The sequence below is a fragment of the Syngnathoides biaculeatus genome, chromosome 19, assembly GCF_019802595.1.
Source record: "Syngnathoides biaculeatus isolate LvHL_M chromosome 19, ASM1980259v1, whole genome shotgun sequence".
Classification (NCBI taxonomy): Eukaryota; Metazoa; Chordata; class Actinopteri; order Syngnathiformes; family Syngnathidae; genus Syngnathoides; species Syngnathoides biaculeatus.
In genome coordinates, this window is record NC_084658.1 from 9,299,403 (window position 1) to 9,313,062 (window position 13,660).

General features: G+C 40.8%; 1 protein-coding gene across 5 annotated transcripts in view; it reads left to right on the forward strand.

Annotated features, from left to right (window-relative positions):
- The first annotated feature begins 323 nt into the window (after positions 1-323).
- The window catches only part of adarb2 (adenosine deaminase RNA specific B2 (inactive)), a 150,865-nt gene continuing 137,528 nt past the window's right edge, over positions 324-13,660 (forward strand). For 3 of the 5 annotated variants that reach the window (XM_061805078.1, XM_061805080.1, XM_061805079.1), the window contains exons 1-2: positions 324-933; positions 1,042-1,224. In XM_061805078.1, coding sequence (XP_061661062.1) covers positions 885-933; positions 1,042-1,224 — 232 coding nt within the window. In that variant the 5' untranslated portion in view covers positions 324-884. Of the gene's footprint in view, positions 954-1,041; positions 1,225-13,660 lie in introns of all 5 variants that reach the window. The other 2 variants (XM_061805081.1, XM_061805082.1) reach the window with 2 other exon arrangements.

Genomic DNA, 13,660 nt, shown 5'->3' on the forward strand with positions numbered 1-13,660 from the left:
AAGGCACCCCAAACTGGTCCCCAATCAATCACAGCAAACGCATAGCAAGAGATAAACTTTCTCACTTGGATTGACTTTCATGTTATTTTCATTTTCTTGCTTCTCGGTTTGTTGTCAGCAGCTCACTCTGCTTTTTGTGTCAACCAATTCCATCCGGCCGCCTTGTGTCGAGTCCAGGTGTTTCTTGTCTTGTCAATTTGTTTGGATTTACATCCTTGATGTCTTTCAGTCTGTGTTGGTGCATTTTTGTCAGACATCACTGTTGCCATAGTCCCATTATGTTTTTTTTTTTTTTTTTTTTTTTGGAGTGGTGAGTTTGTTTTCTTGAGATGAGGTTGTTAATTGACTTTTTCTTTTTCAACCACCATAACTTGAAACTGTGGAAAAAAAGCAGTAAATAATTTGCATTTTAAAATAGCGAGTTACATTTAACCCTTTATGCATACCAGTAAACTCTAAACTTGCTGATATAACTGTTAAAATAGCAAATTGCACGTCAAGGACAAAATTCCTTGATGAATGAATTGAAAATTGAGATCCGTTTAAAATGCTGCTTCCATGAGTTCCGCCAATGTGACGTCACAGCCGACTTTTTCCGAGGCACAATGAAGATTTTCTCTCCGGAGGGAACAAAGTCACCACGCAACTCAAGTATGAAGTGAAACCGGCACAAGTATTACAAACAAAGGCGCGGATGATTAAGGGGTGTTAGTATGTGAGTGGAGCTTGTGATGTCACAGCTCCCAGGCAGCCACGATTGGACCCTAATTAGAAAGCTGGCTGAGGAATAGATAGGCGTCACGCGTGTCCTGCTTGATTGAATCCACAGTAGCTGACGCCTAAATTTCCACAGAGGCGGAGAGCACCGTGAAACCGCACTGGTGATGCTGAGCGCAGAGAGAGCAGTCTCCTCCGCAAGCGGACTTCCAACCAGTGGGTTGTGATAATAGGAGGTGCTTTGAAAAAAAAAAAAAAAAAAAAAAAAAAAAAACAGCAAGAACAACGCTCCCTCCTTTTTTTTTTTTTTTTTTTTGGTGCGAGGAGGGGCAAATAAAGGTAGCGAAAGAGAAGAGTCCGGCCACAAGTCTCAAGTTCTTACGACGAGTCGTTCCAAAGGGCAGATGGCGTCCGTACTTGGGAACAACAGCCGCGCGTCGGGGGCTCAAGGTGGCCAGGTTAAGTGCAAGCTGAAGAGGAGGAGGAGGAGGAGATCCAAGCGAAAAGGTAGAAAATGCACAACTTTTCGTTTGATTTTTGTTCCTCTTCCGCGTTTGAATGAGGCGGTGGGGAAACTAAGGTCGCGCGCACCTTGGCGAAGCATCGGAGCGCAGCGGATGCAGACGCTCCGCTTAATCTGGCGCGTGTCGGCTCAAATTGGAATACAAAATATGCATATACATAGAAACAAGATGTTCATGACAGACTATCCTAAACCTTTATATTCTTTAACTCGCAAGTTGGCATATCATGCCTGCGTCAACCGGTGAAGGTTATTAGTTTTAATTCCTCCTTCAGAGTGTTTTTTATTGTTGCCACGACAGCTTCTCTTCTTTATTGTTAACGTCGTGATTGTTTTAATCTACTTTCTGATGCAGTTAAAAATAAACAGACGTCCTCTTCGAGCTAAAGTTATACATTGCTGTTTGTTTCCCTTGCTGGGAAATTTGTTTAGTTAAGTCAATAATCGTAATTTAAGATGCTTATAATTCATTGAAAATAAAATATCTTTGTGTTCAAAGGGCAAAGACAGCAGTAATAAGAATACGTCAACATCGTTTGTGGACAATGCTGCTTGCTGTCCTCTCGGCGCCATATTATTACAAAAAGAAAAAGACTTTTTTTTTGCGGGTGGGGAGGGGCATCTCACTGAGGATTTGTTTTCATAAACTAATTTTGGAGTGATCTCATTGACAGATCAGTTCAGATAAAAATACAAAACAATAAAAGCTCAAATAACTGGAGGGGAGGGAATTGTGAACACTATAGGGCGTTCCAAGATGTATATTAGCATCCCCCCCTCCCCACCCAAAAAAATCAAAATAAATATTGTGGAATAACAGTGAAAGGTTGTACTGATTTGTAATAATTTTTGTATGGATAGCGCTTTGTTAACCATGACAAGAAAACTGAATTTAAATAAAATTTTCAGGTTTTAGGTCCCCTTCAAAACCTTTCAAAAACGTCTGCATTGGTCCTTTTATATGAGCCATTTGAATATTTGGAAAATAAATATTTTCTGGCCTCATTAAACTAAACTTCTTTTTTTTTGCTGTTTTATATTAAAAATCCTAAATATCTGACATGCTTATGTCCCATGTGGTAAAATATGTAGCTTTACGATAAATACTGTGTAAATCCCAAAAAGTGTACATATTCAACAGTTGCTTTCACAATGTAAGATCTTTTTTCTAAAAAAAAAAAAAAAAAAAATCCACCTTAAATGCAATTAATTATTTTGGCTAATTAACTCAAACTCGTGCATACTTCTAGAAATATGAATTGTTTTTAGCCACTTTTTTTTAATGATCCTTTCAGTGGATGTCCAAATATTATTGATAGAAGTTAAGACTATCACAGCTTTTTTTTTTTTTAATGGTTCCCGAATTCTGACGTCATCCTTTTTGAGGCGTGCGTATGCATGCTTCGTGTCTTGCCATATCCCGAATGCAACAGAATGTGTAACGAGCTTTCATAAACACTTAGTACTTGTCATCAAACTGCAAACACATAACTGCGCCTCATTTCCATAACCTCTTGGTTTTTAATAGCCCAAGTAATTGAGACAAGGGAGACAATATATTAAAATATAGAAGTGAGGCAAATGTATTTACATAATGGAAATGACAGAATTGGTTCCAGTACATTAAGCGTCGCGTATGAATATCACACAAAGCATGCACATTAGCTGACAGGCCTTCATAGCGAGTTTTCCGAGGGTTAATTTATCAGCAATGCTGATTCATTCTGATAACACGGGACATTAGGGCCCGGTTCAGGCATCCATTGTAAATTGAGTGTGTCTTTGGGAAGTGCCGATAGCCGCTGACTCCTCAAAAGCTTGCGAGAGGAGGCAGAGTCAGTACAGCCCTGCCGAAATTCTTTTGCAATGAAAATTTTTGGTTACTCTGCTACTCGTCACTAATTTTTATAGCATATGAATGTGACCAAAAGTGACCAATATTTATATATATATATATATATATATATTTTTTTTTTTATTTTTTTTTTTTTAATTCATACCATTTTTATCTATTCCTAGCAGTCTTTCTGTGTCGACAAAATAGCAAATGATGATAATCTCAAGATTTCGAACAATTTTTATCTACGGACCTTAAGGCAAAAAAAAAAAAAGAAAATATCCTAGACTATTACCTCGTGGCATTTGAGGCTTAATCCTTTGAAAAGGCTGTGGATTATTTTGGATATGGGTTCATATAAACCAACAGTAAGTGTGATTTGAAGAGGTTGAGAACTGATTTGAAACCTCGTGGTGCCTGAGTTCATTTGTTGGCTGCTTTTCTTCAGAGAATTACAGCAGGTTTGTAAAAGTGCAGCTTTTGTCCTGATTTGTGCCAGTACTTCCGCGTTTCTGTACAGAACCGATGAGCCACTACCTGCCTCTACTTTTCATCCAACGTTAAAATGCAGCTGGCAGATCGGGCATTTGCCGGACCTTAGTTTTCTGTTTTCGACCACAATGATTCGCTGACACGTGCCTGGGATTTTTTTAGTTGTGCTCGTCTGGGATAATTCTGCCACATTTCTGTCAAAAATATAACATAAGACAGTCTGGTGATATACAGGAACATCTGGGTAAAAAGTGCCGCACCGCCTGTTCCAGAACAACCCAGGGTGACTGCCTGCCAAATCACATCTGTCAATCTATTCCATCAGTCTGACGTGACCTTTTTTCCCCCTCCCGTCTCCTTTTATCTGTGGCATATGGATCGCATATTTGTATTTTATTTATAATGGGTTTTTGTGTGTGTATCAAACAAAATGTAGCATCGAGATTTATAGAGTAACATTATTCTTTTACAACCCGACTTATCACCCCGCTCCCCACAGTGTACACAGTACAGTAATTCAGAATATCATCAAAGGTGTCCCTTGAGGGGGAATGTGGCGGGGTTTGCAGTGAGGGGAGTTGGGGCCGGCCAGTCGGTGGGTTTCGGGGGACATAATTCATGTTGCAATTATTGTTTACACTCAGCCTCCGAGTGAGGGTCGGTAAAGGGGTCGAGTGGAGGACGATAGGTGGCGGGCAGAGCGGGCGTATAGGGGTCATCGCTCCCTCTCGAGGGGGCCACAGCCAGGGCCATTAATAGGGGCGAGTGGTTTCTCTAACACACAGCAGAAACAAAATGAATATATAGAAATTGTTGAAAAAGGAGATATATTTAGGAGTTTGCATGACGGTGTTTTGAAAATAATTGAATACATTATAACCCATACTTCCAGACTGTTTTGGAATCGGTATAAAATGTTGGGTTTTGGATACAGCATGGCGGCCGTGATTGTTTTGCGTATGTTTGGTAGTGTCGGGGCTTGCTTATTTGCAAGTGATGCTCGCGCTGTATTGCTTTATGAATGCAATCGAAGATAAAAACGCATTCCATTCCGGGGAGCTGTTTGATCAGGTAATTTCAAATGAGACTTCCTTTTCCATGGAAACTGAAATCATCCGTTAAGTTTCAATCTGTCACCGTCGTGAAAGCTTTATCAACCAAACAGGAGTGTTGCGCCGTCTAACCTTCTTGAATTGTTCCAAGTTCCAAGCAAAATGTCTTGGTTTTATTTAAAAGTCTAACATCTATTTTAAAACATTGAAAGTCAATTTATCGAGTGTACATAGATTGTAATGTTACTGACAACTGCAGCAGTTTTTTTTTTTTTTTGGGACGTACATACCCACATTCTACCAAAAGCAGAATTTACCACACATTTCTGGCTTCATATAATTAACCGTAGCCTAACATTGTTAGTTGAGAAATGAAAACATGAATATATAAAGCGGGGAAAAGAAAAGCACATTGATAGGAGTTGTCTGTCTTGTCGTTTATACGTTTGACTACATGCTATATTACTTTAGCATTTGACTCTTTAAATTCCTGAAAACAAACACATTTGGTATTAAGTAATTCTAAACTGCATCCTCCTCACGTGAATATGAATGTAGCATGGGAAAAAATGTTCCGCAAACTCAACTTCCAAGAGCATGTAAATAATCTTTCCTGAGCAATTCAGATGGAAGCTTTGCAGAAACAAATTACGTCGGTCATTTTACGGAATAATAACTCATCCAGGTTCCTTTCCATGCTGTTCGGATCCCTAAAGGCACGGGTGTGAAACTCAAGTGCCTGGGGTCAAAACTGGTCCGTGTAAGCAAATCATGTGCATCAACTTGCTAAAATATCAAAATTAGTTTTTTCACCTTTTAAAAATGAATTGCCAGGCTGGTTAACATTGGGTTCTGATTTCTAAAGTATTCTTCAAATTGTCGTGTAATTGTATTAATGAGTTGATTAGAGCTGTAATGGAAGGGAGGGCGCTAAGCTACGGAAGGTGAGCTAGCTAAAGTGAGCCACTCTTAGTTATCACTTCTTTGCTTCACAATGGCCTCATTGCGTGAATCGGAGAAACCTGCTCGGATGAGGTGAAACGTCTTCGAAGACACCCAGAACAATCCAGTTAAAGCTTATAAAGTAATTTTTCTCTCGGCATATTCTTGCTTCCATCCTTTCCTCCGCCGAGTCAAACTCTTGAGTGGCAAAGCTGTGAGAAAAGTGGCATAAATTGCATCTTTTTATAACCTGTACGTTGCAGTAAACCCACGGTGTCTGCTGAGGAGTGAATGACTGCCTCGATAAATAGCTTCAAATGTCACTTTTGAACAAAGTATAGATATTCTCAAAGCCAGATAACATGGCGCTGAGAGTTCATTGAGAACCTCCCCGCACTCTGCTCTAAATACTCTAAATAGGGCTGTCGTGGAGTGATGCACTGCTCCGAGTCCGAGAGCTGTGAGGAGGGGGGGGTGCGTGTGTGATGACGCTGCTGGTGAAACAAGCATTCACAAGGTTATTTTTATGTAGAACATGTCACTTTATCCCAACCTTTTCTTGAGACTGTTACGAGTTCCGAACGGTTTCCAAACACTGCAGTCTCGTTAGGATCTGTAAAACCTGATATGACTTCATTCCCATCATAAAGAGTGGAGGTCAGGGGTCTGAAACCTTTTCAACTGAGAGAGCCAGAAAGGCCAAATATTTAAAAAAGTCATTTCAAAAGAGCCATACAGTATTTTTAAAAAAACTAAGTACGGTGTATTTGCGCTTTTATGTAAGACCAACACTTTTAGAGTACAATAAGTCTCTGAATTATTTTAAATAACATTGTTTTGCTGTTGCTCACCAATGATTCCAAAAGTACTAGTGCTAGTGCTGCATGGTTTTGGTGCTGGCTTTGGAGTTCATACATTGTCAGAGTAAACTTCACGCAGGCGTTGAGACATCTATCCGTTCATCGTGAATGTAATTCAATTTGATTCGCCATCACGCTGGTACAATGGTGAACAGTTCTTGCCGACAAAGGCATATCTTTTATTCCATTGATTATCTTGTCTTGATTCGAAGTTTGTTTTATTTTTATTTTATTATATTTAATGTTTATTGGCAACGTTGAGTACGAATGCTTTGGCAGACTCCCCATCTGTGAGTTTAAACGCACAGCAGAACCCTCCCTTTCCACAATGGCTGTCCATTCATGTTGAAAATTTCGGTACTCCTCATAATTTTTATTTTTTTTTAAGCGACCTTTGTCAAAAGCGTTTCCAAAATTGGTTGTTCTGACATATTCAGCGTTGGACCTTTCTGCACCTCTGGACATAGACTACAAGGCAAAACTACGGCAACCCCACTAGGCCCAACTGTCTCTACATCATTTGCGTTGCCTCCCACACCTAACTGCGGCAACCCCGCTAGGACAAACCTTCTCTGCACAACAGAAATCACATGTACAGTATGTCCTTATGAGGGCTCCCGAAGCCATATGCAACCATCAAGAGCCAGCTATGGCTCGTGAGCCATAGGTTCCCGACCCCTGGTGTAGGTTGTAGGTGTTAAATAGTAGAATTAGTATGGTTTGAGGTGGAGTTTGGAGCGAAAGCATCATTAAGAAAAAATATGATTTTGTTTTTCCAGATATAGTAGGATTGGTCTTTTTGTACAACGTGAAACAAGAGCGAATAAAATGTAAGCTAACTGAATTGAACTGTTGTGTATTTTAATTAGATGTACAGTATTTAGTTATTCATGAAGGCAGCACGGTGGGTCAGCTGGTAAAGCGTTGGCCTCACAGTTCTGTGGTCCCGGGTTCAATCCTGGACCCACCTGTGTGGAGTTTGCATCTCCTCCCCGTGCCTGCCTGGGTTTCCTCCGGGCACTCCGGTTTCCTCCCACATCCCCAAAACAGCCTGTGACTGCGAGTGTGTCTGTTTGTCTCTATGTGCCCTGCAATTGGCTGGCAACCAGTTCAGGGTGTACCCCGCCTCCTGCCCGTTGACAGCTGGGATAGGCTCCAGCACTCCCTGCGACCCTTGTGAGGATAAGCGGCTAAGAAAATGGATAGGTGTACAGTTATTCATGGTTGTGTTACCTGACTATCTTGGTTTGGCTTGGTCAGCCATTGACGTAAACAGCCCCCTTTCCTTAGGTCTTCGGCCACGAAGAAAAGCAGTGAGAGTGGCCTAAGGTAGATATTACACCATGGTTGTGTTGTTTCCGGTTGGGTTTTGTGCCGGGCGAGATCAATGTCACCCAACTTGTGTGTTGTGGTGAAGAGAAGGCAGGGGAAAAAAAATAGGTGCTTGTGGGTGAGGGGATACATTTCACAGACGGGAAGCTCCCGTTTCCGCCCTGAAAGGCTTTTGTCACGTTTGTTTGTTTGCGCTGATAAACACATTAAGCGCTGCGACAGAAACACCGCCGGCATTTATTAGGTTAATGAAGGTCAGCGGCAATTGAAACGGCACAGCACTCCTTCAGCGAGCTCATGTGAATTTACAGACGCTTCCCGATTAAGGGGACCGGCGTTAGAATTCTGCAGTTTAGGACGCGGTGTCCTCTAAGTGACTGAACGTTTCGCTGAGGGAAAAATGGTTATTACTACTGACTGTGGTCTCTTGAGGACAGATGATAAAATGACCAAGGAGAAGAAATGGCGAAACACATTAGCATGATTACTAATTATCTCGTAATAGTCCCTCTTGGCTTTTAACAGTGTGGTAATCAGAAATTCAACTTAAAGTTCAGGCAAAAAAAAAAAAAAAACACAAACTGTTGCAGCAAATGGTGAAAAGCTGCAGTCAGGTTGTGAAGAATGAATGACATAAGCAGAAACAAAGATGCAGATTTAAAACCTGTAGAAGATGACATTGGATTAATTAGTCTGTTGGTAGATGACACTCAGTTGGAGAGATAAAGGCATTACTCACGTCTCTTAGAACCTGTTGCACTCGTTGCTATGACGACAATAGATAGAAAGAGGTTGTTTCATTAATCTGTTCTTAGTTGATTTTTAAACAATGAGCCATTTGGAGCACTTGACAACTGATTTTGTGAATATGCAATACCGATTAATATGGAATAAATGGAAATCAGAACGCGTGTGTCGTTTGTTCGCATGTGGCAAAAGTGATGTTTCTGGCTGTATTTTTTTTTTTTTACCCTGACATTTGTACGCAACGTGTTGGTGTGTTGTCGTTCACAGTGAGCTGTCACTCTTCATAAACAGAGATGTATCACAGCAAGTCAGCGGCATTATTGCCACCCATCTTGTCTGTGTGTGTGTGTGTGTGTGTGTGTACACACTGCCAGAGACGGGAATATTTCCACAGTGAAATCGAGAAAGAAGGTGCCTTTAAGCAAGTTAAAAGATTTCTTGAACATTTTTTTTTTTTTTTTTTTTTTTCAAAGGATGTACATTCCCTGCTCTTTTTTTTTTTTTTATAGTTTCTTTTTTGGGGGGAGGGAAACTCTTGTATGTGGGAATGCACACACACCAGAGTCACTGATTGTGAAGTGGGACACTCGCCTGACGATGGTGTTTCAGTGATTCTGTTGAGAGGTGCCCCGTAACTGACAGGCCATATGTCCACAGTGTTGTCTGCCTTAAGCCCGATGTTGGCTGGGAGAGGCTCCAGCAATCCTACGGCCCTTGTGAGGATAAGCGGCTCAAAAAAATTGATGGATTGATGGAATCCACACACACCTGCCACCATTTCAATTTTAAACTACCCAAAACCAAGAATGCATCCATTGAACAGAACATTGCACAACAGAAACATTACCACTTTATTCACTTAAATGACTGAAAGAAAACAAAATGTTTTATGAGTAGACTTGAAAGTGTGTGTGCATGCAAGGCAGACAGACAGACAGACGGACATTTGGATCTTACCCCAAGGTAGTTAGAAGTCTACTGAAACGTCAACATTTGGACAGTCACAATTTAAGTCTACTGAAAATGACAAAAACTCAAATGAGTCAATTTGATTGCCCCATGAAGGGTGTCAGTGTGGTCACGTGACTGCTTTGCGGAGCCAGTACATTCTAGCCGGCAGGATGAATTTGAAAGTGGGGGAAAAAAATGAAAAAAGACATTCTGGTGCTATGAACTAAGAATAACTTTGAGACTTACACCCCTGTAAAAAGTGGAATAGTAATAAATCTGAGGTCTTAAGTTGATTCAGTTTTCAAGTGGAATACAATATTTTGATTCCAAATATATGTGCCTTAAAATAAAATCTATTATTATGCATGCACTGAAGAAGACAAACTGAAGCAAAATACAAAAAAACAATCTGAGGTTGTTTGGTTAAAATTTATGCAATATTTTTCCTCGTGCATTTGAAAACCCCTATTTTTACAGTATTAATATCTCAGGTATGCTCATATTTTAGTGGTCCTGCTCCTTTGACTTCAAATTAAGCATTACAGTATGTGGCCCCTGAACTATGAGTTTGAAACCGCCCCTGCTCCGGAGCGATAACGTTCAAGCGGCGAGCTCGGAGTTTGCGACACCAGTCCTGGAACTTTTATGACCCCTCATAAGCTTGCGCGTCTAACAGTTCTGCCTGTACTTCCCCATGTATTATGAAGGCAAAACATTTCTCCAGTTTATGATCCTAATTAGCTCTAACAGTGCCATCATCCCTGAGTCACCATGCCTGGAGACGGGCCAGATCATTTGACGGCCCACAGCCCAACACTTTCATCCTCACCTTTCACGCCCCCCCCCCTTTTTTTTTTTTTCAACACACTCACAGACTTGTATTATTGTCCCACAGCTTGCCTGCATGTATTCACAGTAGGATCGGTGCTCCTGCGATAAAGAACACATTTCATGGGCAGAAAATAGGTAAGGGAAGGCTGTCAGAAATGATGCCAGGAAATGTTCTCCCGCCGTCTTCCCGCCGCCGCACATTGGAAAATGAAAAAGCAAAAAAGTATTGTTTGCATATTTCTCATTTGGCCGCGCCTGCTCAGCAGTGATGTCATGCCTCGCCCACATGACGGGACGTGCGGCCCCGTCGTCTGCTGTTGCTGACTTTGCAAAGACAACGCTGATACCCCCACCTCTTACCGAATAATGAAATTGGATGAAGCCGCTTAACTGTACACTGTCCCTACTCTTCCCATCAGACTGGGCGCCTATTTGAGATAACGTTAATGAAGGGGACTTTAGCCAAGTATAGACACTTCTTCCTGCTGACACAGAGCTCAAGGAGAGGGGTGCTCGCTGCATCTATTTCCATTAATAAGGAGTGTTTTACAAGAGGGCTTCTCTTTAGGGATCCCGCCGGAGGTCAGAGAGAATCCCACACCTCAACAAACAACAAAAAGATTACATTTTATCAAGTACTCATTATATATGCACAGTATGGCTCCTTGACTCATCACTTTTCCCCAGTGAAACGACAATCTCATAAACCCCATAATCATCTGCGTTTAATGGAAGAAAACAGCAGGGTATTATTTAAAAACGTAGTGAAACAATGTTTGTAGTCACTGTATGTTGCTGCAAGCTAGCAACACCAATGGCTACGGAGCTCGTGCACATGACGTCACCATTTTCACGGCGCCATATTGCCGGTCAAAAAGAGCTGCTCGACGGAGTGGGGCACACTGAACCGGAGCGGAATATTCACAATTCCCATGACTTGTTGTGCTGTTGGTTGTTGCAACAGACAAGATAGATATTCATAGAAGTCATAGAATACCAGCTGAAAATATCGATGGATTTCAGCAATTAATCATGATGGATGGTGCCCAACCAAAATATGCACAGGCCTTTGTAGCGATCACTTCATGTCAGGTAGGAATTATTCTTCTTAATCTCAAATTCCAAGAAGTATTTGTAATGCTAAATTGGCTCACTTGAAAACAATGCGTAAAAAAAAAAACGCGGAGTCGTCTCCAAAGTACACAGAAGCATTTTGCGGCCACACATTAAACTTCGGTAAACCTCTCCCCGACAGTTTTTTTTTTTTTTTTTAAATATGCGTTGTTCTCAAACGAGTCCAATCCATATTTAAAAAAAACGAAAATAAACCGGTCACACAGAGGTTTACATAGGTTAACCTGTGGTCGCAACATGCTTCCGTGTATGGGGGCTGAAGCCTATCCCAGCGTTTGTTTTTTTAAATACGAATTGGACTCATTTGAGAATGGTGCATATTAAAAAAAAAAAAAAAAAAAAAAAGGTCGGTCACAGAGAGGTTTAATGTGTGGCCGCAACATGCTTTCTGTACAGAAGAGCTGACTCAGTCTTATTTATTATATAATTTTTTTTACACATTGTTCTCAAATGAGCCAACTTGGCATTATACTTCTTGGGAAACACTACAGAGGAGCCGACTTGCTTGTACTTTTTTTTTTTTTCTTCTCCGTAGTTAATGAATGCTAGTTACCAGGGTCATCTATTTAAATACCGGTATTTGTTTTGAATACCAGCTGAAAAGATCGCTGGATTTCGGCAAAGGTTAACGTTTAGCCGAACACACTTCCGCATTCACGCGCTGTCTCCCCGTTGAGAACAGATCCAGTAACGAAGTATTTTTATGCGTCCAGACTTTTCTTCGCTTTCAATTTCTTCTGTGTAAATCTCGACGACTTACTCACCAGATCCATGTGTAGATCCAGTTGTCCAAGACAAGTGGAAAGTGGGTTAACAGTCCAATTTCTTATCCGCGAAAACATCAACTTCAGCATTAAATATGGGTCCTCTATGCCAAGTGACTCTCATTTTTCCACTTACTTTTTACTTTTCACTCACATTTTAAATGTCTGACGGTATCGGACAGTACTCTGGGCGTTGTGCTATATGACCTATTTTCGTTTCGTCTCAATGGACTTGGCATTGAACAATGCTGTGTTTGACCGGCAATATGGTCAGTAACGTGATTTCGGTGACAGGTGCACGAGCTCTATTGTTGTAATTGTGCCTTTAAGGGGCGTAGGCCTTTTCAGTGAGATCAGGAACTTCACTAGTCAATCTTTATATGAGCATTTGGACTTTTGGAATTCCATAGCTGCTCATGAGTGTTGTCAATTTGTATTTGTAGTGTTCAATACACATTGAAGCGCCTCTGTGGCTTTCCTGATGGATTTTTAATTTGTTCATGTACACATTTTAATTTTATTCTGTACATGAAGCTCATTTGTTAATCAAACTTTCCTCACTACACCAAGCAAAAAAAAAAAAAATCAACCAAATGACTGCTCATAACTCGAGAAACTCATCATAAAATGGGACGCTCATAAGTCAAGGCAACACTGTCATTCTGCTATACAATTTGAACTTCTTATAAAGTTTCACACAGCAAGGGCTGAGGGCTATAACCTCATATAATCGTTTGTTTTAGTGTGGGGATAAGAAATTCAAATTTGTTTTTTCTCTCTGTGATATTGTATTATCATTTTGCTGCTAGACAACGCACGATGTCTGAGCTCGGAGGAGTGCAAATGAAGCGCCTGTTCATTTGCGTTTCTGTGACCTCGCCAAAGGAGAAATGCACAGACACTTCTTAAAAAAAAAAAGCCGCCTTCGGATTGTCTCCTTGCATGCATGTTTGAACAAATTGGATCTTCATCTTATTATAAATTGTCAAGTGTCTTGTCTTTTAGTATTAATATTTTTCCCTAAATAGTAAAGTACAGTAAAAGTCATTTAAAATAGTCAGGGCCACGAGGACGGCGAAGGGTCCATGTGATGTGGAGAATGTGGCCTTAGTTCTTCAGTAAATTGGAATACTGAGAAAAGTCTGAAGTGGTATTTGTATTATTGTGCTTCAATATGTAAAATAATTTGATGGCAGCTGCTCCCCCGTTAATGTGAAGTTTCTAGATCCATGACCGCTGGAATTGCTTTATGGCAGATTGATGATGATCATGATGATGATGATGGTTTGATTATTCTGCTCACATGTGCGCACTAATAACAGTTTTCCCTCTCCTCACCTTTCAGTAAATCCTTTATCCATCGATTCGAGCCTCCTCCACGAGAGGCCGAAAGAATTATCTTACAACTTCTTAAAAAGTGTTCGGGGAGGAATTCTCACCTGCATTACTTCTATCGGGTTTTCAGCCTATCACCTCCG